The sequence below is a fragment of the Astatotilapia calliptera genome, chromosome 10 (genome assembly GCF_900246225.1).
Source record: "Astatotilapia calliptera chromosome 10, fAstCal1.2, whole genome shotgun sequence".
Lineage (NCBI taxonomy): Eukaryota > Metazoa > Chordata > Actinopteri > Cichliformes > Cichlidae > Astatotilapia > Astatotilapia calliptera.
Window position 1 is genome coordinate 12,913,190 of NC_039311.1, and position 27,568 is coordinate 12,940,757.

General features: G+C 41.8%; 2 protein-coding genes across 5 annotated transcripts in view; both read left to right on the forward strand.

Moving 5' to 3' along the window:
- The first annotated feature begins 1,765 nt into the window (after window positions 1-1,765).
- On the forward strand, window positions 1,766-13,198 carry LOC113030812 (histone acetyltransferase KAT5). Of its 2 annotated transcripts, none has more exons than XM_026182534.1 (15): window positions 1,766-1,865; window positions 1,946-2,012; window positions 2,662-2,730; window positions 3,039-3,229; window positions 3,765-3,839; window positions 4,310-4,468; window positions 4,561-4,635; window positions 7,927-7,989; window positions 8,270-8,518; window positions 8,641-8,730; window positions 8,829-8,969; window positions 9,090-9,183; window positions 9,273-9,432; window positions 9,524-9,605; window positions 12,768-13,198. In XM_026182534.1, exons 1-15 carry the CDS (start codon window positions 1,836-1,838, stop codon window positions 12,900-12,902), a joined length of 1,680 nt encoding a protein of 559 aa, XP_026038319.1. In that variant the 5' UTR covers window positions 1,766-1,835; the 3' UTR covers window positions 12,903-13,198. The 2 variants fall into 2 exon arrangements, with proteins under 2 accessions (XP_026038319.1, XP_026038320.1); XM_026182535.1 differs by having other exon boundaries at window positions 1,770-1,865; window positions 3,765-3,833.
- A 3,386-nt stretch (window positions 13,199-16,584) lies between these two features.
- Window positions 16,585-27,568, forward strand: part of sipa1 (signal-induced proliferation-associated 1) — a 35,059-nt gene continuing 24,075 nt past the window's right edge. Inside the window, exon 1 of one of the 3 annotated variants that reach the window (XM_026181747.1) lies at window positions 16,585-16,757. The gene's annotated coding sequence lies outside the window, so the exon portion shown is untranslated. Of the gene's footprint in view, window positions 16,758-17,455; window positions 17,795-18,461; window positions 19,220-27,568 lie in introns of those variants that run through there. The other 2 variants (XM_026181745.1, XM_026181748.1) reach the window with 2 other exon arrangements.

Below are 27,568 nucleotides of genomic sequence, written 5' to 3' on the forward strand. Positions count from 1 at the left end.
AGAGAGGATATTCCTTCACTTTCTTTTGCTTATCCAGTTCAGACTTGTAGTGGGGCTGGATTCTGTCCCAGCTTTGATGGGGTGAGAGGGAGGTTACACTGAAAACATAAAGAGTGTTTTTAACTGTCCAAGTTCTTTGAGAGTTTTGCACAGCCTCAGAACGGACTTTAATAACTTGAAGATGATAAGGCTCTGCACTAGCACCTTGAGACAAATCAGCACGCTCGCTGGCCAATAAGGCAGCATTATAGCTAGTAAAGGAGCTGCCTGCCTGCCACTTTGCTCACCTAAAATCTAGGAAACTGAAAAAGCAAGGCAAGTTAGACTTCACGATTGTACTCAGAATAATGGGGTCATTGAAGGTAACTGCTAGTGTGAAATTCTAATGTGTTTCACTGTTGGATAAACTGGTCAGAGATGAAACTCATTAGGTAGGCTTGGCGATCCCAGCAGGCCCGATATCCCATGAACTCTTACCTGCATTGAAATATAAATAAAACACATAAAAGTGGTAGAGGCACAGCATTAATATTCTTCAACTCCCACTGAAGCTTTATTTAATGAACTACACGGCCTTGAAAGATAAAGACAGAGAATGATAACACGGCTCTCTGCTGTTACAGCTCTGTAAAGTGCAGCTGGTGTTTCTATGCTTGGAGGGCTCTCTGAGTATTCCCTATCACCACACAGTGAAGATGATGTTCAAAAACACCTCATAATAAACTCTTACACAGCCAGCTGCAGATCTGTAGGCCCTGATCAAGGATGCAGTCAATTGTAGCATTTAATGACAGTGAAATGCAAATGTGGCTCAAGAGGTTCATTAGAAAAGAATGGTGGAGGTTGCAATAACTTCACTGGACAGATGCTTCTCGGGTTGCTAATGTGGACCTCAACAGAGCTGACCCCATAACTAAGCATGTGACGCAAGGTTACTTTATGATGATGGTAAAACATCTAATTAAAGGGACAAGATATTAGTAATCAAAACAAAGGGGTCACTTCTTCTCAAACAAAGTAATGCTATATAATCAAATCATACCTGGTTAATGAATTTAAAACAGTGCAAAAAGCAATTGAATAAACTAAGTAAAAATAACAATTAAATGAAATAATTCAAGGTAGTTGAACACGTTATTGTTTTCAGCTCAGTTTAGTTTCAGTTAGTTTCCACAGTGTCATTGCTACTGTTTTAATCTTTTAATTAGTACCTGTGTGATTATTTAAGCTCAGTACAATGTTCTGATACAGACATGTGGCTTTCAGTCATAATGATAGCCCCTTATCAGTAGACATACTGGTTAATGCCAGTTATGTTGACAAATGTAACCAAATTGACAAAAACTAACTATTAAAAAAATATTATGTTATTTTGGTTAGCTTTTTGGTAGATGTTATGATCCTATAGTAGCTTTCTTTTTCCACTAATAAATAAATAAATAGCAGTCCATTAGTCCAAATTATAGGTTATCGTCTCAAAACTTTGACTCACAAACTTCTGAGAAAATAACTCAAAACTGAGGGGGGGACTTCCCGTTATTAAGTCGAAATTTTGAGATAAATAAACTTTTGACTAGCTTTGACTAGTTTTTTTTTAGAGGTGGAAACAATCCTCCATTGGTTTCAGTTACTTAACAAAAAATAAAGTAAAAAAAAAATGTATTTTACCTTTCGTTTTCACACTTTTATGCCAAGTGAATCGTTTCAGAAACACCCCCTCGCTTAGCTTCCGGGTTGGTTTTCCGCGGCTCCTTTAGGAAGTTTCATCTTGCCGTATATTTCATCTTTGCTGTGGACCGGCATTTTCCCACAACACCCCGCTCCTCCTCGCACAGATGACGAAAATGGCGGACAACTCATCTTCGGTAGGCTTAAGAAAGATATAATGTTAATATAGGCACATTGACCGGTTTCAGAGTATAAATAAATGTGTTGTTATTTACAGGTCGAGATTGTGGAGGGCTGTCGCCTCCCGGTTCTTCGTAAAAACCAAGAACACGAAGACGAATGGCGTAAGTATTGTCCGTTTTTTTTTTATATGCTAAGCTAATGCTAAGGAGCTCAGCTCAGCTGTTGTTACCAGAAGCCCCGGCCTCCAGTTAAAGCGCTGTAAACACCATGGCCACGGATGGTGCATGCTGCTGTAAAGTGTGTATGAATTCAATTGGAAGACTTAAGAAAACTGCTGCCACTCCCTCGGAAATTAAATTGCCAGTTCTTAATTTTACTTAGTTTCACATTTTATAGAAAAAAAGTACTAAATGCAGGTGGCATCAGTGATGTTTACAAATTTGAGAGCGAATTTATCAGGTTTTCTCTCTTACTCTCTTGGCACTCAGTTTGGTCCATAGTAATCTTTTTTAACACATTCCTTTTTAACAACAACAACAACAAAAAAATTAAAGCACAAATGGTATTTAAACCAAATTTAATTGGGCATTGCACTTAGACTTTATAATCCTGATACCTCAGCATAAATAATTACATTATAGGACATTTAAAATCTCACATTAAAGTAGATTTTGTGCACCTTTGGTTTATTTTTAGCATTGGAATGTAAACAGTAACTTTTATCACATGCCTGTGTATTTAATGTTAAGTGTGTTAAAGCTACAGTGTTTCATAGAAAAGCATCACAACGATTGTCTCTGCTTTGTACAGCACTGGCTGAAATCCTGAGTGTGAAGGAAGTTTCTAGTAGAAAGCTCTACTATGTTCACTACATTGACTGTGAGTATATTTTGTGTCAGTCGTCTTGGTTTTTCTCAAGATTTCACAGCCCCAGTTTAGTAAACATACACCAAGGTTAATTACACCTTTTAAGGTTTGTTTATTAAGTTATTATCAAAGATTGCAAAGCAGATTTGCATTTATTTAGTAATTCATTTTTTTTGTCTTATTTGGATCAATTCAGAATTATAGCTTTGTACACATAGCTTTTGATTCCCCCCCCCCCCCCCCTTTTCCTGTCATGTTATGAGCTAAAGATCTTCACACATCAAATCACCACTCTGTCTCTCTTTGTCTGTGTGTTTAAGTCAACAAACGTCTGGATGAGTGGGTCACAACAGAAAGGCTGGACATGAAGAAGCTTCAGTTCCCCAAGAAAGATGCTAAAACACCAACCAAGAACGGTCTTTCAGGTTCCCGTCCTAGTTCTCCGGAGAGAGACAGAGAAAGAGAGAGAGAAAGAGAGCGAGAGAGAGAGAGAGAGAGAGAGAGAGAAGTGGTAAGGAGTCCACGTGTCATTTAAAGCAATGTAATTATAATTCTCACAGTATTAAGAAATGATGTCAGTCTTAATTTCTGTGTTGTGTGGTTTTTATTCATTTTATAGAAAAACCTGCATGATGGTAAATTTCATGTTTGTTGCTGTTCACTTCCATTGATGCATGGTATAAGCTTTCCATGGTCACTTTAATAAGCTGCAGTGTGCTTTATGCTGCTTGAGCACTGATTTGTAACAGTCTACCCACAGGAAATGCAGCCATAATAACAATAAAAATATAGATAAATAAAAGGGCATCATGTTATAGAGGACCCTGTTTTTAACAAAATATCAATATCCTCTTTTTTCAGTCTTACATTTCTGTGTTAATACTTCTTTATCAAACACATGCCACTCAAACGGTGAAACTCTCGTTTTATGATTAAACCTTTAGTCGGATTTTGTGTGAATTGAATTCCTCAGTATTAACCTGAGGGTTAACATGAATTATCCCAGTGTTAACCCGCTTCCTTCTCTTCCTTTCCGTTCAATTCAGAGGAAGAGTCTAGATCTCAACGTACAAACTGCCACAGCTCCTTCCAGAGGCAAAACCCTCCCCACGCCGGTACAAGTAGAATTCACCCACTCCACAAATTACTGAGACCTTTTTAAACCTGGTGTCAATGTGATTCTTGTGTGATGATCCCACTGTTAATGTAGAGCTATAAGGTAAAGTAACGTTTAATATAGAGTGTATCCAAATGAAGATTTGTAATAGGAAGTGAAGCCCATCTGCTGCCATCACATTTAATACCAGGTTTAATGGGGTGTATTTACATTGGTTAACCTGCAAATTAGTTGAGATTTGGAGAAATAAATTGATTTGCTGTGGCTATTAAAGATGCACAGTCTTAGTTCTGTCTGAAAAAGCATCTTGATATCAAGATGTCACTCTTCATTGAATACAAATGGAGTCCCCGGCTTTTAATCAAGCCTCTGATCACGTTGACATGAAAAACAAATCCCATCAAATTCACCTTTGTTTGGTTTGTTTGTATTCAATCTTAAAGCTGAATCTCTAACACTGTTTGTTTGCTGCAGAAGAGGAAAGTAGAGCCTGCCCCCGTGGCTCCTCAGGTACCCCCAGTCATCCCTGTGCCCTCCCTGCCAAGTTCAGCTGAAGCCACTCAGGCAGCTGTTTTTCCTGCCGTGAGAGAGACGCCCACCTTTAAGTCCCGTGAAGACCATGAGCTCACAACGGTAAAGAAAATCCTCTTAAATTCTCTCTCTTTTGTTTTTTTTCCTTTCTCCTATTTGCTAATGAATATCTTTTAATGTCCTACTCACAACAGAATGGCAACGCCCGACGACTCATCCCCGCTCCACCTGGGAGGAAAAGAAAAGCTAATTGTGGGGGAACTGACGAGGTGCGTTACCTTGTTTTACTGCATGTTTGTGGTCGTGTTATTCGCTTCATTTTTTGAATTTGTTAAGAGTCTGTCTGTGTTGGGTTTTGTGGAGTTGTATTAGAATGCATTTTGCAAAGCGTCACAGTCCTCTCACTGGAGCATTCTCCGGTGCAGCTGGTGACATTCATTCAGACTGGTGCACGGTTCTTGCACAAGGTCTATACTGTTGTAATAGGACATATTTGTTTTATTATGGGGACCTATTGTGCTTATTTCCAGCACCATATTTTAATTCTTGGACTTTTTTAAAGTAGCTTTTCATGATTCACAGTTCAAAATAATGCTTACTTATCCTGTATGAGGCCCTGGTGCAGCCCCTGAGTTCATCCTCTGTCTGGAATGAGAATTATTAGCCTCGTTTCTCCTCCGTTTAAGTCCGCTTTCTTTTGATTGGCTGCTCCATGCAAAAAAAATGTTTGAGCAGCAGGTGGACGAGGTCTCCATGATGACTAATTCATGGATATCCTTAGGAATGCCGCTCTCATCACGTGGATTTAAGAGTAGAAAAACTGGCTGAAGCAGAGTGTGAGCTTTTGCCTTACAGCAATTACTTGTACATATGTTGACCTTTTGAACTCTGGCCAAATTTATTCTGACCATCCACATCTGTAAAGGTGTGCATATATGACAGAAAATAAGGAAAAGAGTAATCACTATCCCCCCAAAAAACTTTGTACCCATATAAATTGTCAACATCACTGCATAGGATTCAAATGTGATAAATTATTGCTGTCATGTATTTGTTTATAAACCCCACGTGCAATCATAATGATGAAAATGTTTTGGTTTTTCAAAGATTGCTTTGTCATTCTTTAATTTCCCCCTTTCTTTACCCTTTTGTGTGTGTGTGTGTGTGTGTGTGTGTGTGTGTGTGTGTGTGTGTGTGTGTGTGTGTGTGTGTGTGTGTGTGTGTGTGTGTGTGTGTGTGTGTTTCCCTTTTCATTTCTCACCCACTGTTTCCCTTCTGACCACCACAAAACAATTCATTAGTGTGTTTTTATGTATTGATGTGTTCTTAGCTCGTGTTTATTGTGGTGTTTAAAACAGGGAATTACATTTGCAGCTAGAGCAGGGCGATATGGCCAAAAATATTTATCACGATATATATTTGAAAATTTGCGATAACGATATAACCGACGATATAATTGATGTGAGACAAAATACAACTCCACAACATTACTAGCGCAAAAAGACAACCTTCCATTTATTTTCACTTAAACAAGAAGCTGGTTTTTATGTACATTAAAGCTTTATAAAAATGTAACAGTGCAAATGCAAATTCCTTGCTGAAAGTTTAACCAAAAGGCATTTCCAGTAGAAATGGGCTGACATATCCTGAGCATAACCATGTATAATATCCACTGAAGTTAAAAAGAGGTGCTTTGCAACATTAAACTGCAGTGTGCAGTACGCATTTTTCGGACCATAAGGTGCACGGGATTATAAGGCACATTAAGCGAAACAAAGCAGTCAGATAAATCAAACTTTATTAAACTCATTCTTCTTGCTTCCTCCACTTCTGTACCATTGATTTATTAATGAATGAATTCTGCTCTATTCCCATGTTGTTGCAGTATATTAATGACTAACCTCGTATTGTGGATGGATTATCTCAGTTGTTCTCCTGACTGAAGTTTGGTCCGTTTACAGCATCCTGCCATGCGATTGCATTTGTCTCTAACCATGAAGAACCTTCACGTTAACTTTTATAAGTGGAAAAGTGTTAGTGTTCGTCCTCCAGCTTCACTGTTTATGTTATGCTAACATAGCTGTGTCGCTAGCGATCACGTAGCACATCATTATATACCAGCTAGCCCAACTTCAGTAACCCTACAAACGTCACTGCTGTTTAGTTTCCTGTCTTCATTTATGTTGGAAGTGATAGCAGAGCTGTACGTTTGATTTTTTTCAGAAATCTCTCAGTCAGAACATGCAATATCATGCTTAGGTAACTAGCGAAACTAGCGAGCTAACTTCCGCTAGCTTCCTGCTAACTTCTAACTCCGTTAAATATAATAACTTTTGTTTTCATGGATGCCTGGAAGTTAAACTTTATAGTTACACCTGGTAAAGCAGCAATGCTGATCGTTTTATTAAAGATGAAAGAATTTAGACAGTTTTTAACTCTAAGTGATGCTGCAGTGTTGTTTGACCTGAAGAATATGGAGTTTAGGACCCAGATTACTCCCAGATTTAAGAGCATTTTAGTCCGACAAATACGACAATAACAACGGCCGCTTGCATGTTCTGCAAAAAAATGTGCTTTGTTGTGTATCTGAAGGACAAACACCAAACCAGTTCCACATCACGGAAGTTGCACCATTTTTACAAACCAATTCTGGTTCATCTGTTTCACTCAACAATCGGCCATGTGCGTATGAAAACAAAGGCACTGCGCATGCGCGTTTTACTCCCATTCTATCGCGATATTTCATTTTCCTATCGTTGCCTAACATTATACCGGTATTACCGTGAACGGTATAATATGGCCCAGCCCTATTTGCAGCTATTTAGTTATGGCTTGTTGGCTTAACAATCCTCCTGAAAAAGAACTTGCTCTTTATTTATTTATATTTAGGTTGTTTGATTACTTTGTCATACATTTCATTCTAGCTAATGGGCACAATAACATATTATATGCTGGCAAGTATTGAGGACTGTATGTTGTGCTTTCATATATTTTTATTTTTCAGCATCAGCTCTGGCTAAATTCTGCAGCTTTTTAAAATATTCAATGAGCATTTCATTGATTCTCCTGTGTGGGTCTATGTTTGAGTTGATGTGTGGCTCTTTAAAAAAACAAAACTATCCTATTTAAATGAATCTGACCAAGAATCCTGACACCACATTTTACCAGGAGCCTGTAATTGTAATTTTGTGTCTCAAAAACGTTGTTTGACAAAACATTTTCAGCGTTTGCTGCTTTTGAGGGTTTAGTGTAACCCGGGATGTTCTGTTTTCTCCATCAAGCTACATGTACGCTGCTGTACTCTCATGTTTTATGCCAACCTGCAGCGCTCTCACATCAGCGGTGATGACAGTGGCCATTAGGTTCTTCATAAACATTAACAAATCTGTCAAATCCACATGAGATGAATGTTTGTGTTTGTTCTTTACCCCACTCTTCATTCACTGTCTAACATGTCTGTCTCTGTGATTATGATCACCAGTCAAAGCTGACGGGCTCCTCATGCAGCCAACCTGGATTTTACACATTAAAGCCTGTGTTTTTGTGTCTTTTTCTGCTAGATGATAAAGGTTTTGCAGTATAACAAGCCTCAAAGTGCCAGTGTCTTTCTACCACCACCAGAGGTCTGTTTAATTTCCTATTATTGCCCGTTGATTGTGTGTTGCTTTCCAAATTCAACTGTGCCTTAGTGGGTCCAATAAATCAGAGGTGCTGCTTACCTCAGACCCAAGTTTAGTCTTTCTGGACTAAACATGTACTCTGATTAATCATATTACCTTTTTTTTGTTGTTGTTAAAGAAATCTGTGATCAATCAGCTTTTTGTTCAAACACATTTGAAGCACTTGAGAATAACTGCTGCATAAGTGTGTCATCTGTGTAATCTTCACATTTTGTACCACCAGGATTCCCAGGACAGCTCAGATGGCATTCCCTCTGCACCCCGCATGACAGGCAGTTTAGTGTCCGATCGCAGCCATGACGACATCGTCACCCGGATGAAGAACATTGAGTGTATAGAGCTGGGACGGCACAGACTGAAGCCTTGGTACTTCTCTCCATACCCACAGGAACTCACCTCGCTGCCCATCCTCTACCTCTGTGAATTCTGTCTCAAGTACCTCAAAAGCCTCAAGTGTCTTCAGAGGCATTTGGTAAGACTTTTGTTCTCTAAACCTTGGTTATGTTAACAGCTTACACCTGAAATCTGTGCTTCTAAGATTGTTTGACATTGCTTGTGTTGTTAGGTTTATTTTTTATTTCTTTCTTTTTTCAGACCAAATGTAATCTAAGGCATCCTCCAGGCAATGAGATCTACCGCAAAGGCACCATCTCATTCTTTGAGATCGACGGCAGGAAAAACAAAGTTAGTGGTGTGATGCTTCTTTTCTTTCTTTCTTTTTTATTCACCAGATATTTATTGTTGTTTATTTGTGGTTAATACATGTTTTTATATTTTTCCAGAACTATTCCCAGAACCTGTGTTTACTCGCAAAGTGTTTCCTCGACCACAAGACGTTGTATTACGACACAGACCCTTTCCTCTTCTACGTAATGACAGAGTACGACTCCAAAGGCTTCCATATAGTGGGCTACTTCTCTAAGGTGCACAGATAAGGCAGAGAATTTTTTCCACACTGTGATAGTGCACTCATAACAGGAAATATGCCTCTATGTAAGCAGGAGTTTCCAAAGCTTATCATTATTTTTCTTCCCTTTGTGCAGGAAAAGGAATCAACTGAAGATTACAACGTTGCCTGCATCCTCACCTTGCCTCCTTACCAGCGAAGAGGTTACGGCAAACTGCTCATTGAGTTCAGTAAGTGTCGTATCATCAGCCAGTTTTTTAAGTTATGAACATTTCTGTCTTCATGTCACCTCTTGTAAACATCTGTTTGTGTCTGCCAGGTTATGAGCTGTCCAAAGTAGAAGGGAAGACGGGAACTCCCGAAAAGCCGCTTTCTGATCTCGGTCTCTTGTCCTATCGCTCTTACTGGTCCCAGACCATCTTGGAAATCCTTATGGACCTTAAACCAGACAATGGTGAAAGACCACAGATTACCATCAAGTAAGCAAATATTCTGGATCTTATATGAGCTATAAAAAAATGTTTATAGATGCATGTTTGGAGCTGAAATGTGTCGTCTTTGTACTTGCAGTGAGATCAGTGAGATCACAAGTGTAAAGAAAGAAGATGTTATTTCAACACTTCAGTACCTCAACCTAATCAACTATTACAAGGTGAGAGATGAGCACCAACTGTAAATTAACTGTTTACACTTTTCTTGAAAATACACGTTTAATTAGATTTGAAATGCTAAAGACCCAAACTCTGAAGCCTTGAATTTTTAATTTGAATAACACACAGATGGGAAATGTTTTTTCTAGAGGTAAGCCAGGGCTCGCAAAATCGCTAGCGAGGCTAGCGATTTTTTCCAGTCGGGCTACCAAAATCTATCTCTGCCCTGCCCGTCGGACTATCGTAGGAAGGAAAAATATATGTCAATGCTTTTGCATTCTTTCGGAAATGTAGCTGGGTAATTATGTCATTGGCATCGGTGAGCCACTGTCAATATGTGACATATTGAAATCGCGTTTGAATTTGCGCTTGTTTTTTGCTTTCACTTTGCAATTGCGTGAACTGTGTATAGAGAGCGACAGCACTGATCTGTGAGTGATGATAATTTGTGCACCAATTCCTCTGACATCGTTTTATCAATCGTTAGCTTACTATGCAAACATGACAAGTGAAATCTCCCGCAGCAAGCTTAAACATGTGAGAGGTTGATCGCGCAGAGAATCGCTGAGCGTTATGTGAGTGCCTGTGTAAAAGCAGCAGGATTTATATTTTAGTTCTGCTGAGCCAAATAAGACAGGTCAGGGTGAAGAAGTGACAGCCAAAGAAAAGCTTACCACAAAACGGAAAAGTTATGACAAATCAGACTATAAGGCAAAAAGAAAGTGCAACTTTATGGTTTCATGGACAAAAGAATTTCTGTGGCTGCAATATGACGAGCTAAATAACCAGGGCTGCACATAAGTGGTCCGCAGGTGCGCATTCGCTGTCAAAATAAAAAACGCGCACAAGATAAGAAGTTGCAACGCGTGTTTGCGTACATAAGATTTTCAGGAGGAGGACAGACATTTGTTTAGAACTCTTAAAGATGTCGAAGAATCAAGCTCCTTTAAGCAATTACTTTGGTGTTCCTCCACCTCCAAAGAAATGTCAGGAGTCTTTTGTGGTTCGGACCTCCTGCAACCACTTTTCCGTATTCTCGGGAAAGTGGTTGCAGGAGGTGAGCTGGCTTCAAACAAATGATGAACGCACAGAGATGTGGTGCAGAATGTGCCGTGAAAATCCCACTCTAGCGGACAAAAACAGTGCTTTTTATATGGACGCAAACGCGCGTTGCAACTTCTTATCTGGTGCGCTCTTTTATTTTGACAGCGAATGCGCACATGCGGACCACTTATGTGCACCCGTGTAAATAACATAATGTTCTGCCGGGTGTGTTGTTGGTTTTCTCTCGATTTCTGAGTCGACAAGCGCCTTTGTTACTGGAACCAGTCATTTTAAGAAAGGCCCCCATTAGAACCCATGAGAAATGCAAGAAATGCATTGTTGCTCATTCTGCAATATCTTTCCCAGAACAAACACCAATTGCAAATAACATACTAAAAATAAACCTGAGAAATCAGTTTAGAACAGCGTACTATGTTGCAAAGAGTGAACTACCACTGGCAAAATTTAGCAGTCTTTGCAAACTTCAAAAAGCAAATGCCCTAGATCTTGGTTCCACTTGTCTCTTACCCGTGACTTCAGTGGAAATTTCAAATTCAGGATCTGACACAGACTGATTCATGTCCTACACAGTTCTTACAAGTTCATAGAAATTTCTGTTCAATTAGAACCAAGTATTTGAGTTGATGATTGTAATTTTTATACAATGTTGTAATTTGTGTTTCAACAATTTTTTGATTAATGTTTTGTTTCCTTTACAATATTATACATTAATGTATAATATTGTAACGGAAACAAAACATCAAACAAAAAATTGCTCTCTTTGTTATTCGGGCTACTTAAATTTATTTTGGGCTGCTAAAAACTGAAGAGTCCCTGCCCAAAGGGCTACCTGGGATTTTGAAATTTTGCGAGCCCTGTAAGCAGAATTCTAGCACCCGTTCAGCTTGGTGATTCGTCACTTAGAAGTCTTTTTTTTCTCCTTAACCAAATGAAAGAGGTTGAATGTTCGTTCGGCGAGCTTTGAAGATAAAAAAAAAAAAAAAAAGAAATAGTAGAAACTAAACGGCGAGCTGTGACTTCACGCATATATGGGCTAAATCAACACTGATCATGGGGAAGTGGGCGGGACCACAGATGATTTTTCTCAACTTCCCATGAAGCGACTGAAGCGACTACCAGTGAGATTGAACAATACTGCCGATTCATGTATGATCTGGCAATAAAAACATTCTAGCGTTACCTAGGCCCTGAATGTGAGACCATTCGTGAGCGACCATCTTTGAACAGAGGCGGTGGTTTACGACACCAACTCTCTGCCATTTATAATCCAGTTTTGAGATCCCTCCCCAGACGCCTTAACGCCCACTCACATCCTGGGCCATCTGATCTCAGGAATTCGCATGATAAGGTGGGGCCAGGTTTCACAATGAACTCACCCCTAAACTCTGGCTGATTGGGACCCACACCCAGTTTCACACCTTGGCTCAGGCGATTAGAGGACCATCAGGGGGTCCTTTTGTCCCTCTGTGGGGGGAAACTCCCACTAGGTTTATATCTGGGACTCTCCACCATTTGACCTCAGAACTGAAGAAGCTTCTCGGATGAGAGGTGAAACGTCTTCAAGTAACTTAAAGAAGTCCAGACGCTTTTCTTTGCAAGCTCCTTTGACTACGATGACCTGGATGACTGAGAACCTTCACAGACAAACAGCACAAAAAGACTGCACATTCCAAAGATTCTCCATAGGGTTAAAGCCTGGACTTTCTATTGGTCATTACAGTGTAAAAAACGCTGTTGTTTTGTAAACAATGATTTTAAATCCAGGTGGTGACTTTGTCTCAGCTCAGCTTTAGTATACCACATGCCAGTCTCTCGCAGCAGTAATCATTACTCGTGGGTTTGCCTCATTGTAGCAGTTTTTTTTGTTTTTTAATACTCCTTTTGTGGCTTTCAAAGTGCAAAAGCCCTAATTTAATGGCTTTGTGAGGAAAAGCAGTAACACTCCCAGAGCGGGAGGTGTTGCTACGACACTGCAGCCGCACCTTAAATATTTAAGGCTCTGTTTTGTGAGTTGAAGAAGTTGAAAGCAGTGGAGCATCAGCATCTTTTCAAATGAGCAGATAAAATGATGTGTACTGACTTTGGTTTCTTGAATGCAGGGTCAGTACATTCTGACTCTGTCAGAGGACATTGTGGAGGGACACGAGAGAGCCATGCAGAAGCGGCACCTGCGCATAGATCCTAAATGCCTTCACTTCACTCCAAAGGACTGGAGCAAAAGGGGGAAGTGGTAGAGTTGGTTGCTGAATGACGCCAGAACCAGGGCAGCAGACACCCGACGCGAACGGTGGATCAGATCAAGGTTTCCCCTCGGCTTTCTCATCAAGAACCCAGGACTTCTCTTCGATAAACAGTGAACATGAATTGTTTTGTTAAACGTTCATTCTATATCGTGAATCTAAAAGGCCGTCAAACCTGGGCAGACGGAGAGACTGGTTAACAGTAACACCGCCAAAAACACAACACACCTTCTACTGTGTAAAAGATCCTGTTTATGATCAAAACAGTGCATTAAAAATGACAAAAAGGTGACTGTCTATCAGTGTAAAATGACAAACGCACAAACCACTGAAAGGTTGTTTTTATACACGTGATTTTAGATCCTATAGAACTGCTTCATCTGTTAGTCCACATTTTGTAAAACTCAAGTACATTTATTTGCTCTTCTTGTTGTTGTTGCTGTTCCCTTGACTACCACTGTGGCCACACCCTCTCATCTGCCATGTAAAAATGTTGTCATTAGGATCATTCGTATTCCAACAAAGTTCACTAGAGTCATAATTAAGAAACAAAACTAATGCCTGAACAACACTCCAAAATTTACTTTTTTCTACTTTGAAGGTTTTTCAAAGGTTGTTTTTTTTTTTTCCAAGGCTTCAGGACCTCTAAAACCTCTTCCTGGGTATAAAAGATTGAATAGTTGTTATTAGGAACTAAAATCAGACTGTGGATACTTTTATACTCTCCCTGTGACTAAGGCAGATGTTTATTTTGAGAGTTTAAAGAGGGAAATTGTACATTAAGACTTTTTTGGGGGGGGGGGTAAGTTTTTCTTCGAGTGCCTGAATATTAATGTTTCTTAGCTAATAATAATTATAATGCATCAGGCTGTTTTTAGTGTCACTTTATTAGGCTCACTTATAAATGTGAACAGCCCAAAACTTTTGCATTATCCATTACATAAAACTCAGAACTAGGCATCAGTTATGTTACATGTTTGTGCAGTTATATATGTTCTTGGTTTGTGATCATTCAGGCCAATATTTCTTTTTCTTTTTTTTCATCACTCAAGCATATCAACCCCCTCTTGATTTAAACGTATATTTGCCGTGTCTGTACATACTGATGACAGAAGCCATGTTGAACTTTAAGGAATGTAAATTTCATGTACAGTCGTCTTTCTTTTTTACTCAATGTTATCTAACAAGCTGCACAATGTTTAAAAAAAAAAAAAGACCTAAAAGTGATATCTTACCTTCAGTTTTGTGTTTTATGTTTACATGTCAGAAAAGGATGTTGAAATGATTTAGTATATCTTTATGTGGAACACTTCAGAGCGTTTGAACGTTTGATATAAAAAGAAAAGAAAAGCTGGCTGAATTGATTAAAAACAACGCGTCTTTATTGTGTTTATTCTGGTCTGAGAGCCACTTTCACCTGTGTGGACAGGTTAAGCCGTGTAAATGAATGTAACAAATTCCCAGTGGACACAGTGCATAAAGAGGGTGTTCAAAATTGAGTTAGTTTGTATGTAAAATTAAATTACATACATTTTTATGTAAAATGAATGCAGTTCATGTCAGAATATGCAGTTTGGCAAGAAATTATTACTGCACCAGGAATGTGAAACAAGCTATCCAGCTTTGAGATCCGGTTGTCAAAAGGTGCCATACAGCCCAATAGATGCTTTACAGAGGGTGAAGAAATTGCCGTAATTGTTATTAATTAGTCCAGTTTTCCGCAGTAAAGTTATGCAGTTGTTTTAACAGGTTGGCTCTGTCATCAAAAGGGGTGCAGGTGGTCCGTGAGCCATATACAAGCCCGATTTGTAGCCGGTGCCAAAAAGTGATTTCAAGTATGTGCCAAAAAAAAAAAAAATGCAGGAATTGAAACTGTTATAAAGGACTTGTTGACCTATAATATGTCAAAAAATATTTCTCATGAATGGAATCCAGTCTTTGGGCCAGAATGAACATTCCTGTCACAAGATCGAAGCTGCAGTCAGTTTTTGACAAAGTGACTTTTATATACTCATTCATAAAATGTCTTTTTCAATGGAGATCTGGCCAAGAGGGCAACAGAAATGGTAACAAATATAACATAAGCATGTTTTATGTGACCAAACAAAGAAGACGGCTGATTACAGTGTAGGTGCAATGAGGAAAACGGATGCAAAACAGGTCATTTTAGATTTTATACATAACAGCTGCACACATCATGTTCACTACAGTCAATTTATCAATTCTTTTTTAATGTAAACATATTAGACATTAAAAACGGTTTAGAATATTTTCACGGAGTTTCAGTATAAAGCTTGATCACCAGGCGGCAGTATTGTGAACCCATCACCTGTGCGACATTTGAAGTTGAAACCACAGGACGGTCGAGCGGAGCTGTAATTACAACCTGACCTCTGTAATTGTGTTTGAGCGGCGGAGGAACTGAGTTAGACAACAACTGGAAGAAATTTGGTAACAACCTGCATGAAGAGCAGCACTCTAGCATGTTAGATAATTGTATGTTGTTTGTTTTTATTAGACTGCACGGTGCATGTTGCTAACGCACACTTTCCCAGCTGAACACGACACTGCAGTTTACTCTCTGGATGTGTAAAATGTGTAACAATGGATCACACCTCAGTGTCTGCAGGAGGCCTCGTTTATTGAGCACGTTTCCTCAGCGGACCGATCAATGGATCTGCTTAAAAGTGCGCTCAGGCTTGACGGCGTTTTAATGTCAGCAAGTCAGGTTTGAGTTATCAGCATCAGCATCACATCACACCAATTTTTCTCTCCCCACCTCACAGAGCCACACCACTCCCCAGGAGGACACAGGAATTTCACACTAATCTAATATCCTCTTCCTGACATCTAGATTTCCTCACCCTGAGTCTGAGTGCTGGCACATTTTTGTGCTTTATGGGCCAAAAGTTTATTTTGGGCCCTGGTTATTTTTACTCAGATACACAGTTGGATCATTAGAGCTGCCAGTTTGGAGTAGTTTGGGCTTTACTTTAACAAGCTTGAATTTTAAGAGTCATTATTATGCAGAAGGATGAGGAGAGCCCATAATTTGTAATTGTTTCAAACTGCTTGATTATACCAAGCATGCCTCATAAAATGGAATATCCCACTAAGCATAACAACAGATTTCCACATGGTGTCACTGCCGCACTGAGAGTTGTAGGGTTGTTTGGTTTCTTGAAAAAAATCATGCTCCATCACTGCAAACTAAATATTTAAAGATGTATGTTTACCTGGAATTCAAGTGTAGATTGGGTGAGAATTGGATGTAATCCACGATGTTAAACCCGTCTGACACAAGGCTATTTTATAGCTTGAATTGACTTTAACCTTTCTTTTTCGCGCTGACTGTTCCGTTGTTAGACGTTGGTGAAATTTGGTGTCACGCTCCGACACTTGCTGCCGATGCTTTCACTGGCTTGTTGTGCTCGTGTCTCTGCATCAAACAGAAAGCAAAGGGAAGCAGGCATCTCCGCAAAAACACCTCCTGACCCCTTATGAGGACACAAAGAGGTATGAATGTTTGCCACAAAAGCTGGTTTCTCTCCTCTCAACTCTGTTTTAATTTTTCTTATCTCCTCAAGACACACTCTACCAACAACTCAGGCCTCTCCTCTCTGCACTCCTCCCCGCCCCTGCCCCCAACCCCAGATCAGAGCCGCTGACCTCGCGACACACGCACACAAACACACACACGCTGCAACATATGGTACGGCCGGGACAAAACTCCACGCAGTAATTAGGGGGATGGTGCCGGACACTTGGCTCTGCTGCGGTGCAGGTTAAGCAGCGTGATACATCATCTCCTCTCGCGAGCACCATGCAAGGGTTTACCCAAATTGACAGGTATGTGCTTTTAAAGACGCTGCAGAGGCTGATGAGAGAGGACGGCCAAAGCTGTGTTGTTATGTATCCTGTGCTCTCATTGTTCTTAAGGAGGTTGATTGTTTGTTGTGGTCTTCCAGCACACTGAGCATGTTTGGGGAGTACGCAGAGGTCCTCTGCAAATAAACACTCTGTCACACACACACACTTGAGCACACACAACTGCCATTTTCACCTTTGCTTCTGAGGTTGTGTGCACTTTATCTCTCTCGTGCAGAAATTTCAGCGCTGGCGGGGGGGAGAGTGACACTTTAAATGAACGTGTTTGATGTCACGAGTGTCGCTTTCCATCAATAAATTAGTCAAAGAGAGGTGGAGAAATCCTGGGAGGCAAAAGTCTTGGTACAACATTGCATCAGCATCGGGTCTGCCACACTGCTGCTCGTGTGTGTGTCACACACCGTTATATACACGAGTGTTTCGGGCATTTGAATCAGCAAGAAAAAATGTTTTTAACCACAGTCATGGCCCAGGGAGGGTTTTTGAATTCCAGCGTAAGAAACGCAGAGCTCTCCGCTTGGACGCCGCTGTCCGTCCGCCACTGCCTCAACCTCTCTCTGACAAGGAGAGGAGGAGGAGGGGGGCCGAGAGAGAGAGAGAGGCCGGGCGAAGCTGTGTGTGCACGAGAGAGAGCGAGAGAGGGGAGGAGGAGAAAGAGGGGGTTGGCTTTAGTGTGATGTGAATGGAATAGAATCAGCGCGAGAGGAAGAAAGAGGGAGGAGGACAGCGCAAATCAACCTGCCCCTTGACTTTAACAACAGAATAGAGCCGGCAGACACAGAGATCGGGAAGTGTGCGTGCGTGTGCTGATGTTTTATTTTATTTTTGGAGAGAGGAAGAGAACATCAGACAGGAGGAACTGAGGGAGGAGGAGGAGAAGGAGCCTCACCGTGGAGATAGATAGCAGAAAAATGCTGTCACGGGGAGAGAAGGGGAGGGAGTCGGCAGAGAGGAACAGGATGAAACAAGGCAGGGTTGAGCAGAACTGAAATGTGGAGGTAAGCCTTTTCTTTCCGTATTAAGATTTTACATTCACACTGCTGCCGCCCCCCCACCACCACCACCGTCGCTAACACCCACCCTGTGTCCTCGTCCAGAAGAAGATAATGAATTCAGATTGATGGATCTGCACACCCTCTGTGTGCCACATACCTCTGTGTCGGCATGCATATTGCTCTGATAGACAAACCATCCGGCCCACCGACAATGTATGAGAGCAGCAGAGATGTAAAATGATGGGGTTGGCATCATGATATCTTGCAGCTTGTCCTCTGTCTTCCTCTCTGCCCTTTGTGCCATTGCCCCCCCCCCCCTTTTTTTTTTATAAATGGATTTTATTCAGCCAGCTAAGGCCTGCTGTATCTACCATTTACACATTGCATTGTAGGTTTGAATCCAGCTCACAACCTTTGTCGCATTTCATCCCGGGCCTGCCCTCCTCCCCCTCCTCCTTCTCCTCCTCCTCCCCGTCTCCCAACACTAACCCCCTCCTCATCATCTATCCTGTGTCTCTCCATTGTGCGATCTGTTAACGAGGCCGGCTCGTCTCAAAAAACAGCGCTGTGACATTGTCGGGGCGGCACTGCGAAACCTTCGCCGTTAAGCGCTCCTGGCCGCGAGGGCAAGGTGGAGGGAGGAAAGAGAGGGAGACAGAGAGACGGGGGGGGGGGGGATTGATGGAGGGACACTCGCGCAGAATGAAAGAGAGTCAGAAAGAAAGAAGATGCAGGAACAAAAAAAATAAAAAGAGGATCAGGATTTGCTCCAGATACATATTTTCAAAGACCGAAAAGCCGTCGGTCTGCAGTGGGCTGGGATTTGTGTGGATAAAGAGGATTGTGCACAGACAATGATGGAATGGAGAAGCACAACCGGGATTGGGGTGTTGTTTTCAAGGTGGCAGAGAAAATGAAAAATGAGGGATGCAGGAGTCAGTCCCCCCCCCCAACCCCCCACCTTCACCACACACACATACCATCCCCATCCTCTCCTTGCCCTCCGCACCACCCTACCCACCGCACTCTCTAATTTAAGATGGGGCTGTGTGTTTATGAGACGCCAGGGTTTCAGGGGCTGGATGGGCTGCTGTAGGGAGAGAAAAGCAGGGATGAAGAGCCGATCGAGAGGGAAGACGAGCAGCAGCAGCAGCTTACATAAGCCAGTGCACTCAAAGGACGGGCCATTTAATTTACATTGAGCTGCCTGGCTGCTCATCCACTGTGGTGTTCACTGTGGTTCACATTGGCTTTTTCTTTTTTTTTTCAAATGATAAAATGCAGTTTGACCTGACTGGATGAAAAGGAAGGATGTGCGATGACCTTAAAGCGTTGTGTCGGTGTTCCCGAACAGGAGGGCGTTATATTTTTCTACAATCTCAACTTTCTTGCTGGACAGTTCAGTAGAGTGAAACCCCAGCCTTGCAGGTATTTATCGCGGCGAACGATTAGGATGTCTGCATGAAGTGCACCGGCATAATGGTGCTCACAGCGTACAGCCTGCTCATACAACTCAGCTGCAGATGACTTTTTGTTCTGCTGCCATCCACTGCGTCGCACTTACGGCGTATCGAGGCAGCGCAGTCCTCGGTGTGGGCCATGCCCAAAGGATAAGTGAAAAAGGCCCCTGTCTATAAAAAAAAAAAGAAATCTGAATGCGTGTGTGTATTTTAGAAGAGCAGTTGCGCAGAAGTAAAATGCCATTTCAGAGGATGGCAGCCCTAATGTAACCGGGATCCTTTGTGTCTCCTCGTGGTCTGTAGTTTGCTTTCTGCTTGGCCAAATAAAGCAAAATAAAGCACCTGCTGCGTTTACTGCCTCCTCTGCAGAAAGTGTGTTTTCTGATGTGAAACTCACTCTGTTGGTAAAGCAGTGGAGCAGTTAGCATCAGTCGCTTTTCATTAAGCAGATCACCACAAATAACAATAAGTCTACCTGCTGCAACTTTGGAGTTAGAGCCTTGTATGTGAGTGAAGGTGGAAGATCTTTTGAGAATTCATTTATTTTTGATACTAGGAAACAGTGCAGATGTTTTTAACCCCCCCCCCCCCCCCCCCCCACACACACACACACACACACACACGCATGCCATAAATTTTCTAGCACTTAAAAAAAAAAGAAAAATGTTACACCATGGCATTACTTTATGATTAATCAGCCCTCACATCTGCTGCAGTTGATTGGCTAATTATCTGACTCAGCTCCATTTCTGTATATGATGACATCCAGAATATGAGCACATTATGGAGTCTATTTTGGCCTGGGCCCACTTGCTAGTCTGCCTTTATGAAGTTTGTATATGTATTACATTGGTTATTTTACACATTTGATATAAATTCTCAAATGCTAAAAGCGACCTTTAACCTGACACTTTGTTCTTGGCCGCCCTCATATATAGAAAATGAAATATCCACAACCAAAAGCATACAGCGAGCAGGCAGCTTTCAGCAGCCCTGACAATGTGTGTGTGTTTTAATGCGGCACCCTATGTGTCCTCTCCCATGAGAGGCTTCCTCAGTGGGACTCATTCTGTATCTGGTTGAGTAGCAGGGGAGCAGAGTCGCGGGAGAGTCTTGAATCGATCGGCCCGTTTTCATTTCCTGAACCAAACAAGAACCAAGAGAGCTGGGCTCTGTACATGCGAGCGTCATGTGGATGCAGAGCTGTCAGCTTCTATTGTTCCTTGTTGGCGACGCCATAAATTTGTCCTGCTCTCCTTCAGCTGCTGTTTATACCAACCGTCTCCTCTGATAACAGAAACAGTATAGCCCATAGTTTCAGGTTTGCTTCATACCGTGTTCCTGCTCAGAATTAAACCACGATGCCTGAAGTGACTCTCTTGTCCACACAGCAAATAGATGACAGTCCTCACCTGACAGCATGAATGCTGCCAAAGTGTTACTTTGAATTCGCTCTGCACCACAAAGCACCCCCGTTTGATCAAAGCGATTTTTATCTGGTTTTGCACTCAGTGAGAATCAGATAAACATATCGCGAGGTTACCGGGCAGATTTTGTCCTGGTCTTACTCAGCATTATGTCACTCCGCTTGTTTTGGAGCCATTTTGCATGGCTACACCCCAGCAGGCTCCCTGTGGGTGCTCAGTTAGGAAGGGCTGTCGGAGGTGGAGACTTCCTCACATCTGATGGCAGGATGCCGGCAGCATTAGCCACAAGGTAGATCCTCTTAGCTCATGCTCTCTGCTGTCACCTGCTTACTGCTGACCGGTGATCTCCTGCAAGATCAGGCCTCTTTGGGGGTTTTTTTTGTCAAGGCTTTTGCCCTTCTCCACCTATTCAGCTGCACAAATAGAAAGCGGCATAATAAATGTTGGAGAATGACTCATGATTCACAGCGTCAGCTAAAGTAGGACTGCACAATTGAGATATATCAGCATGACAAATATTCAGGGAGAGTTTTACCGTCTCGGGAGTCAATCCTCACGGGCTATTGTCTTTTTGAAAATAAGCATCGAAATACTTAACTATTAAAACGGTTCCCCCCTGTGATTTCTGCTGCACGCACTCGCATGTGCATGGGACAATATTGTTAGATTTTCATAAATTACACGAGGAAAATTTCGAGCACTTTCAAAACCCGTCAGAAAACCCATCAGCTTTTTGAGTGTGAAATCAAGGACGAACTGAGAAATTGGCCCTTCGTGTACAAAAAGACGTAACCGCTGGCGGTGAATCACGCTTTAGACCTTTTAAATAAACGATGTTGTAATTGTTCTGATGGGTATCATGTCTTCTGTGTAGAGAGAGGGAAACAGAGCTAGGCATGTCCAACAACGCGCCCCTGATGTAATAGTCCTAAAATATGTGGAAGCTGCTATCTTCATGAGACATATTTATGTAAGCATCTGCTGTTAACACAGCCCACATGAATACAATCCCACTTTTTACTCCGTGTTGTGAAATGCCCCCTTCCAGAAATATATATTCAAGCTCATTGTACCAAATCGCAAAGTACCTCTCTCAGTTATGTCATACATACATTAAACCATTAAGCGGTGCAGTGGCTCCTTCTCATTGTTCTCATTGCTATTACAGGAGAGAAGTGCACTCTGGGGTATTCAGAGCCACTGAAAGCAGACCAGGAGCAACCGTTCATGCTCGTGCCACGTCACTTTCATCGCCGCATTCGGTCGATAGAGATCAAAAAAAGCAGAAAACATTTTTAGGCTCTGATAGGAGTTTAAAAATACCCTCATAAGGTTTCTATTTTGGGGATGATACTTGACGTATTAGAGATTGCCTCTGTGTTTGTTTCAGGCTGAAGAGGCTCTTTGGGCTGTCACAAATTTGAGAAGGAAGTTGCACTCTCAACCGTTTCATTTGCATGTTAAAGGCAAATAAAGAAGTAAAGAGCAGTTTGAGCAGGTACCTTAGAGCTCCACATCGTCTCTCTGTGGGGCACAGCAGCGACCGCACACAGGAAACTGAGAGATGTGACCTTAGAGGCGCAGAGGAGAGTTTTTTTTTGTGTTTAGCTTCTGCCACATTTCCCCTCATTCTAGGTAAAAAAAAAAATGCATTAAAAAAAGGAAAGAATTAGGGGAGAAAATACACTCTACATACTTTAGATTTAAGCAGATTCAGTCTGTGGCCCGGTGAATCACCAATCCCCATTACTGCACACTTCCCAGAATGCACAGCGTGCATTTTCATTCACAAGTGGAAAGCCACAGATGTACGGAACATGTTCCCTGTTTTGACTGTACCCTACGCACATAGCATCACATCAAAACCCTTCAGTAAACGCGCTGTTTGCGTCATCGTACTTAACATATTGGTGCATGAGCTACTCTTTGCTTCCCTTTTTTCTATCTAGGTCAGAAAGTGCCGTGACGCTGGTGCAAATAAAACAAGTGCCACCAGGCAGTAGTTTGGCTGCAAAGTGCAGCAAGGTAGCCGCAGTGTTCACATGTGCAAAATAATAGTTTGTCAGCAGGGTTTGGCTTCATATTTTCACACATATGTTGGTCTTCTTTGTAAGTAGCTGCATTAGCATCAGGGCAAAACTTTGCTTTAGAATATTTGCTCTAGAGGTGCTGGTTGAAGGGAATCGAGCTCTGCACTACAGCTGCGACATTTACATATAATGATGCTCATAGCTGTGGATTTCTTACAATATTGAAATGTTTTAGCACAAAAGACAAATCGTATTATCCAGGGGGAAATGGAAACGACAACTTCCTTGTGTGTGTTTTTTTTATTTTTTCAGTACTTTGGTCGAGCTTGATTTCCGTATCGAAGACGTCGCTACACAAGCAGGGAGAATGGCTTGATGTGAGGCTTTACAGATGCCCGCGCATCTGTGAGAGACATTAGTCTATTTCTCCAAATAATGATAGCAATTTGTGTCCTCTGAGCTCATAATGAGCGTAGATGGAACCAGTGTAGCTTGTAAGCGTGATGGCAGCCATTTAAACGTGGCCTTTACTGACTCCTGTACCCCGAAGTCATAAGCAACGCTTATTTAGAGTGAGTGAGGACGGCATTTGATTCGATTTGCTCCAGTAAACAAAGATGTTGAGCTTAAAACGTGTGATGAATTCAGGGCATCGGCATTGCAGCTATTTTATGTGTCTTTACAGCAGGGACAGTGAGGAAGCAGAGGATGTCGGAGTCTCTTCCTCTGGAAGTAGACAGTGTACAGTTACTCTTCAGCGTGCCTTTAAAGCAATATTGAGCAATCTCGTTTCCTCTGCCTCAGAGCTGGTTGCACAGATGACGGAGGGGTAACAGTGAACCGTTGAGCCTCAATATAATAGATACAGTCATGAAGCTGAGGGTCAGTTCCTTTCTCTGTCACACAAACCCAGGCACACAGAAACGGGGCATTTGCAGGGGGACAGCTGCTCTTCCTGTCTCTGTGTGGACAGCGTGCAACATCTATAAGGACACTGTTTTATAGAGTCAGCAGACGCACACAAAGACACACATGCTCTCAAAGTACCTCTCGCATCTGTGCCTTAAACCTCTCTGCCTTCGTCTCTCTCGTGGTGTGCCACAAGGTGTATTTTCAGATTTACAGGAAGTGGCAGTGCTCTGCCAGCGCGCAGAGTTGATGTCATGGCAAATAACATGTAAAACAATAGCATGAGTTAAGTATCTTTATTTAACTGTGGACAAACAGCACCACAGTTGTGATAGAAAGAAAATTTGTGCATGAGAGTGCGTGAGTTGTGCATTGCGCTGTTTAATGCAAGAGGAAGTTCCTGTAGGTTGTAATACTATAGAAAAGGCTTTTCGGAGCATACTTCCTCTTTGCATTTAGGCGGGCAATTAAAATAATGCAAAATGATCACCAAATGCAGTGATTTGTGAAACTTTCAGATTTGTACTTTGTGCTCTGACAGCCTCTTCTTCCATTTTAGCAGCTTGTTTTTCAGCTTACAAAAAGACGGCCAAAAAAGAACTGAAACTGGACGAGACACCACTGGAGTCACACGTTAGATGACCTTAACCATACTTGCTTACTGTAAGAGACGAGGCACGTGTACAGAGAGAGAAGTCGGGCGCAGTCTTAGATTTAAAAAATAAAAAAATCATAACAAATAAAGCTCCAGTGATTGCTGTGTGTGTGCGTGGATGGACAAGGGAGCAACCAAACAATGAATAATTAACATGGTAAACCCTCGCCCCTTTTTACCCCGTCCTATTAATAATGTAATAGACTCATTTTCTGTCTTTCAGGGAGAACAGCTCTCCTTGAAGTATGAAATCTGTTAAATTGTGTTGAGTGGCCTCTCTATCTATAGAGTTTAGAGGAAATCTGTACCTCCATATATAGTCATAACAAACAGTGCAGTACAGCAGAGCTGATGCAAACACAAACGACACTTCACTCTTTTTACTTATTGGTCATTTTGCAGGGTAGTACATTTAAGTTCTCACTGAACTAAGTACACCCGACAGAACAATAAAGCAAGCAGACAGTCTTGATGTCATAGACTGTAGGTAAAAGATGGATGTAGTGACTATGACCTCATCTACTGATTTCATGAGCCTCAATTTCAGTATTCTGGCTGTGGTCATGTTGGTTTCTTACAGCAATATGTTGAAGAAAGAGTGATGAGCTGAGTTATCAGCTCACGCTAACAGGTTTGTTAAGCAAGCCACATACATAGGTTCCATGGGCACAACGCACAGACACTTGCACAGCAAGCCATAATATTGTTTTGTTAGCTATATTAACATTTTTAAAAAAGGCACCACCACTGCAACCAGAGACCCAAGTCATCTCTTGTGCCAGGCAGTGAACTTGTTTGACTTTTATCTTGTCTCCCTCCTCTCACCCCCAGCTGGTTGCAGCCCCTCACTGAGCCTTGTTCAGCCAGAGGGGTTTTTTTTCCTGTTAAAAGGGAGGTTTTCCCTCCCACTGTCGCCGTGCTTGCTCACAGGGGCTTGTTTGATTGTTTTCTTTGTTTTTTCTCTATTGTGGGGTTTTAATCATACCCGACCTACGGTGGCCAGCTGGAGACAAAGCGTATACAAACTCAAAAACACAACGGAAGTGCTCCAGGACGCTAGGGGCAGTGTTGAGCTCGATTTGCAAAATAAACAGCAAGTTTGTTGCAAACACATGGACTTGGATACCGGCGGAAAACACCTGCAAGGATAGAACAACCACGCTTTATAAGAAAAGTAATGTGCAAACTGTTGTTTGTTTGATTTGTTTTTAATTACTATGAACGTTTGGTTTATGATGGAGTCAAATCTGACGTTAGCTAACAGTCAGTGTGCTTTGCTCAGAGAGAAGCTCAACACTGCCCCTAGCGTCCTGGAGCACTTCCGTTGTGTTTTGGAGTTTGCACATGCTTCGGAGTTTGCACGTGCTTCGGAGTTTGTGCGTGTTTTGGAGTTTGTACGTGCTTTGTCTCTAGGGGCCACCGTACCCAACAGTTGATGTGATTTGACGTTATATAAATACAAGTGAACAGAATCAAATTGAATTTATTTCTACTGAAATTTTTAACATTTTAACATGAAAGTCCATTGGAGTTTACTGGCTCGTTAAACCAGCCTTTAGCGTCCAGTTGCAGAACTGCATTTTTCATACTTTGTCACTCATGCTTCAAAATACCAGATGCAGTCATTGCTTTGTTGAGCCGTGACACTTCGATTGTCATGAAGAAAATAACTGCCGACAACAACTCTGACTAACCACTCTCCTGTCAGCATCACCTTGAAGTTCTGCAAAAACATAATAAAAGCAAGACTAAAAACAATTCTTTCATTCCATTAGCGATGATGGATGTGTACTATCAAAGGCAGAACTGCACAGAAATTTTCTGACAGGCTCTGACAGGTCATACTTGTTGGCTTGAGTACCTGTGTCACTGCAAAATATTGCTCACAGTAATGGCAGATGTATTTCTTTTGAGACTCTTCAAAAACCTGCTGTTTTTCTTGTCACCTTGATAGCTATCCTCTTTGTTAAAATCGGCCCATTGAGCACCAGGTGCCAACAGGAATGGAGGCTTATGTGTCTTTGGGGACCAATAGTTGAGACGAGCATTTGCAAAACTGTTTGAATTAAAAAGAAGAATAAAACACATCACAAAAGAACGAGAGTGCATCATCTACTTAGAAGCCTCTGGACTTGGCCCACTTCACTGTTTGCAGTGTGGTAGTGGGTCCATGAGGAAGATTGAGGAAGCCGGAGCAAGTGTTGGGCATTAGAATGTACTCATTTTTTGAATCAAGTCCAGCCACATTAATACACATTTACTCTCTTGAAAGCACTGCAGCTGCTCCGGCTCGATGTCACATATTCGGAGGCAGAGCAGGAATGCAACCTGATCTCAAATGTAGCAGGACTGCGAACGATCAATAATGAGAGTGAGACTGAGCCTGGCTTTAAATTTCCCCAAATCAATCACTGTTAGGAGTTGATTTAGACCTTGTGGTTAAGAATCAGCAAGACAGCTTTTAACTATAAGGATAGACAGTGGTGTTAGAGGAGCTGTCCTGCAAAGCTGGACACTTTCTAATAGCTGCCTGAGTCAAACTGTGTGTGTCACTTTATGGTCACATGTCAAAACAGTGTCTTTTGAAAGACTTGCATGCATCTGTGGCGACAAGTGTGGTGTTTCACAACTTCAGCTTCGTCTTTGAAAGATGCCAAGCACAGAAAGAAGTTGCAGGTCGAAATGACCGCCACAACCTGACGTGATGGAGTTGATAAGCCTGCAGTAACTTTTGCCACTGATCAGATCTAATTGCTGCTAAGCTGTTAAGCTGATTGCTGCAGCTTCACCCAAAGGGAAACCAGATCAAATCTCTATCGTCTTGATCGGGAGGCTATCTTTTTTTTCACGGTCAAACGCTTGCAATGGCTGCGCCATCGGCGGTAATTACGATAAAAGCACATGAGCTGAAGGTTGAGTCACTTTAACAAAGTAAAAAAAAAAAAAAAGTGCTCATTCACTCTGCAGTGTGGCAGCCAGTCTCCAATAAGTGTGGTGTACAAACGATGACGACACACATCCTCTCGGAGTTCAAAAGTCACTCGTCTCTTCCTGTTTCACAGGACGTAGACTCGCATGAGCCGGTGCAAAATAAGTCAAGCGGCCGTGACTTCCCCAAAACTGTGCATGTTTAATTTGACTCTCCTCTGACTTCCGTGTGTGTCCTAACGTTGTACACAAGAGGCGCATTAACCTTGTCCTGGACTTAACACGGACGTGGTACTCACCTACTGTCATCAGTTAAGCCAGCCAAGCCCAGAGCAGTAATGGTCCTTCAAAGCCCATCTGGTGCACTA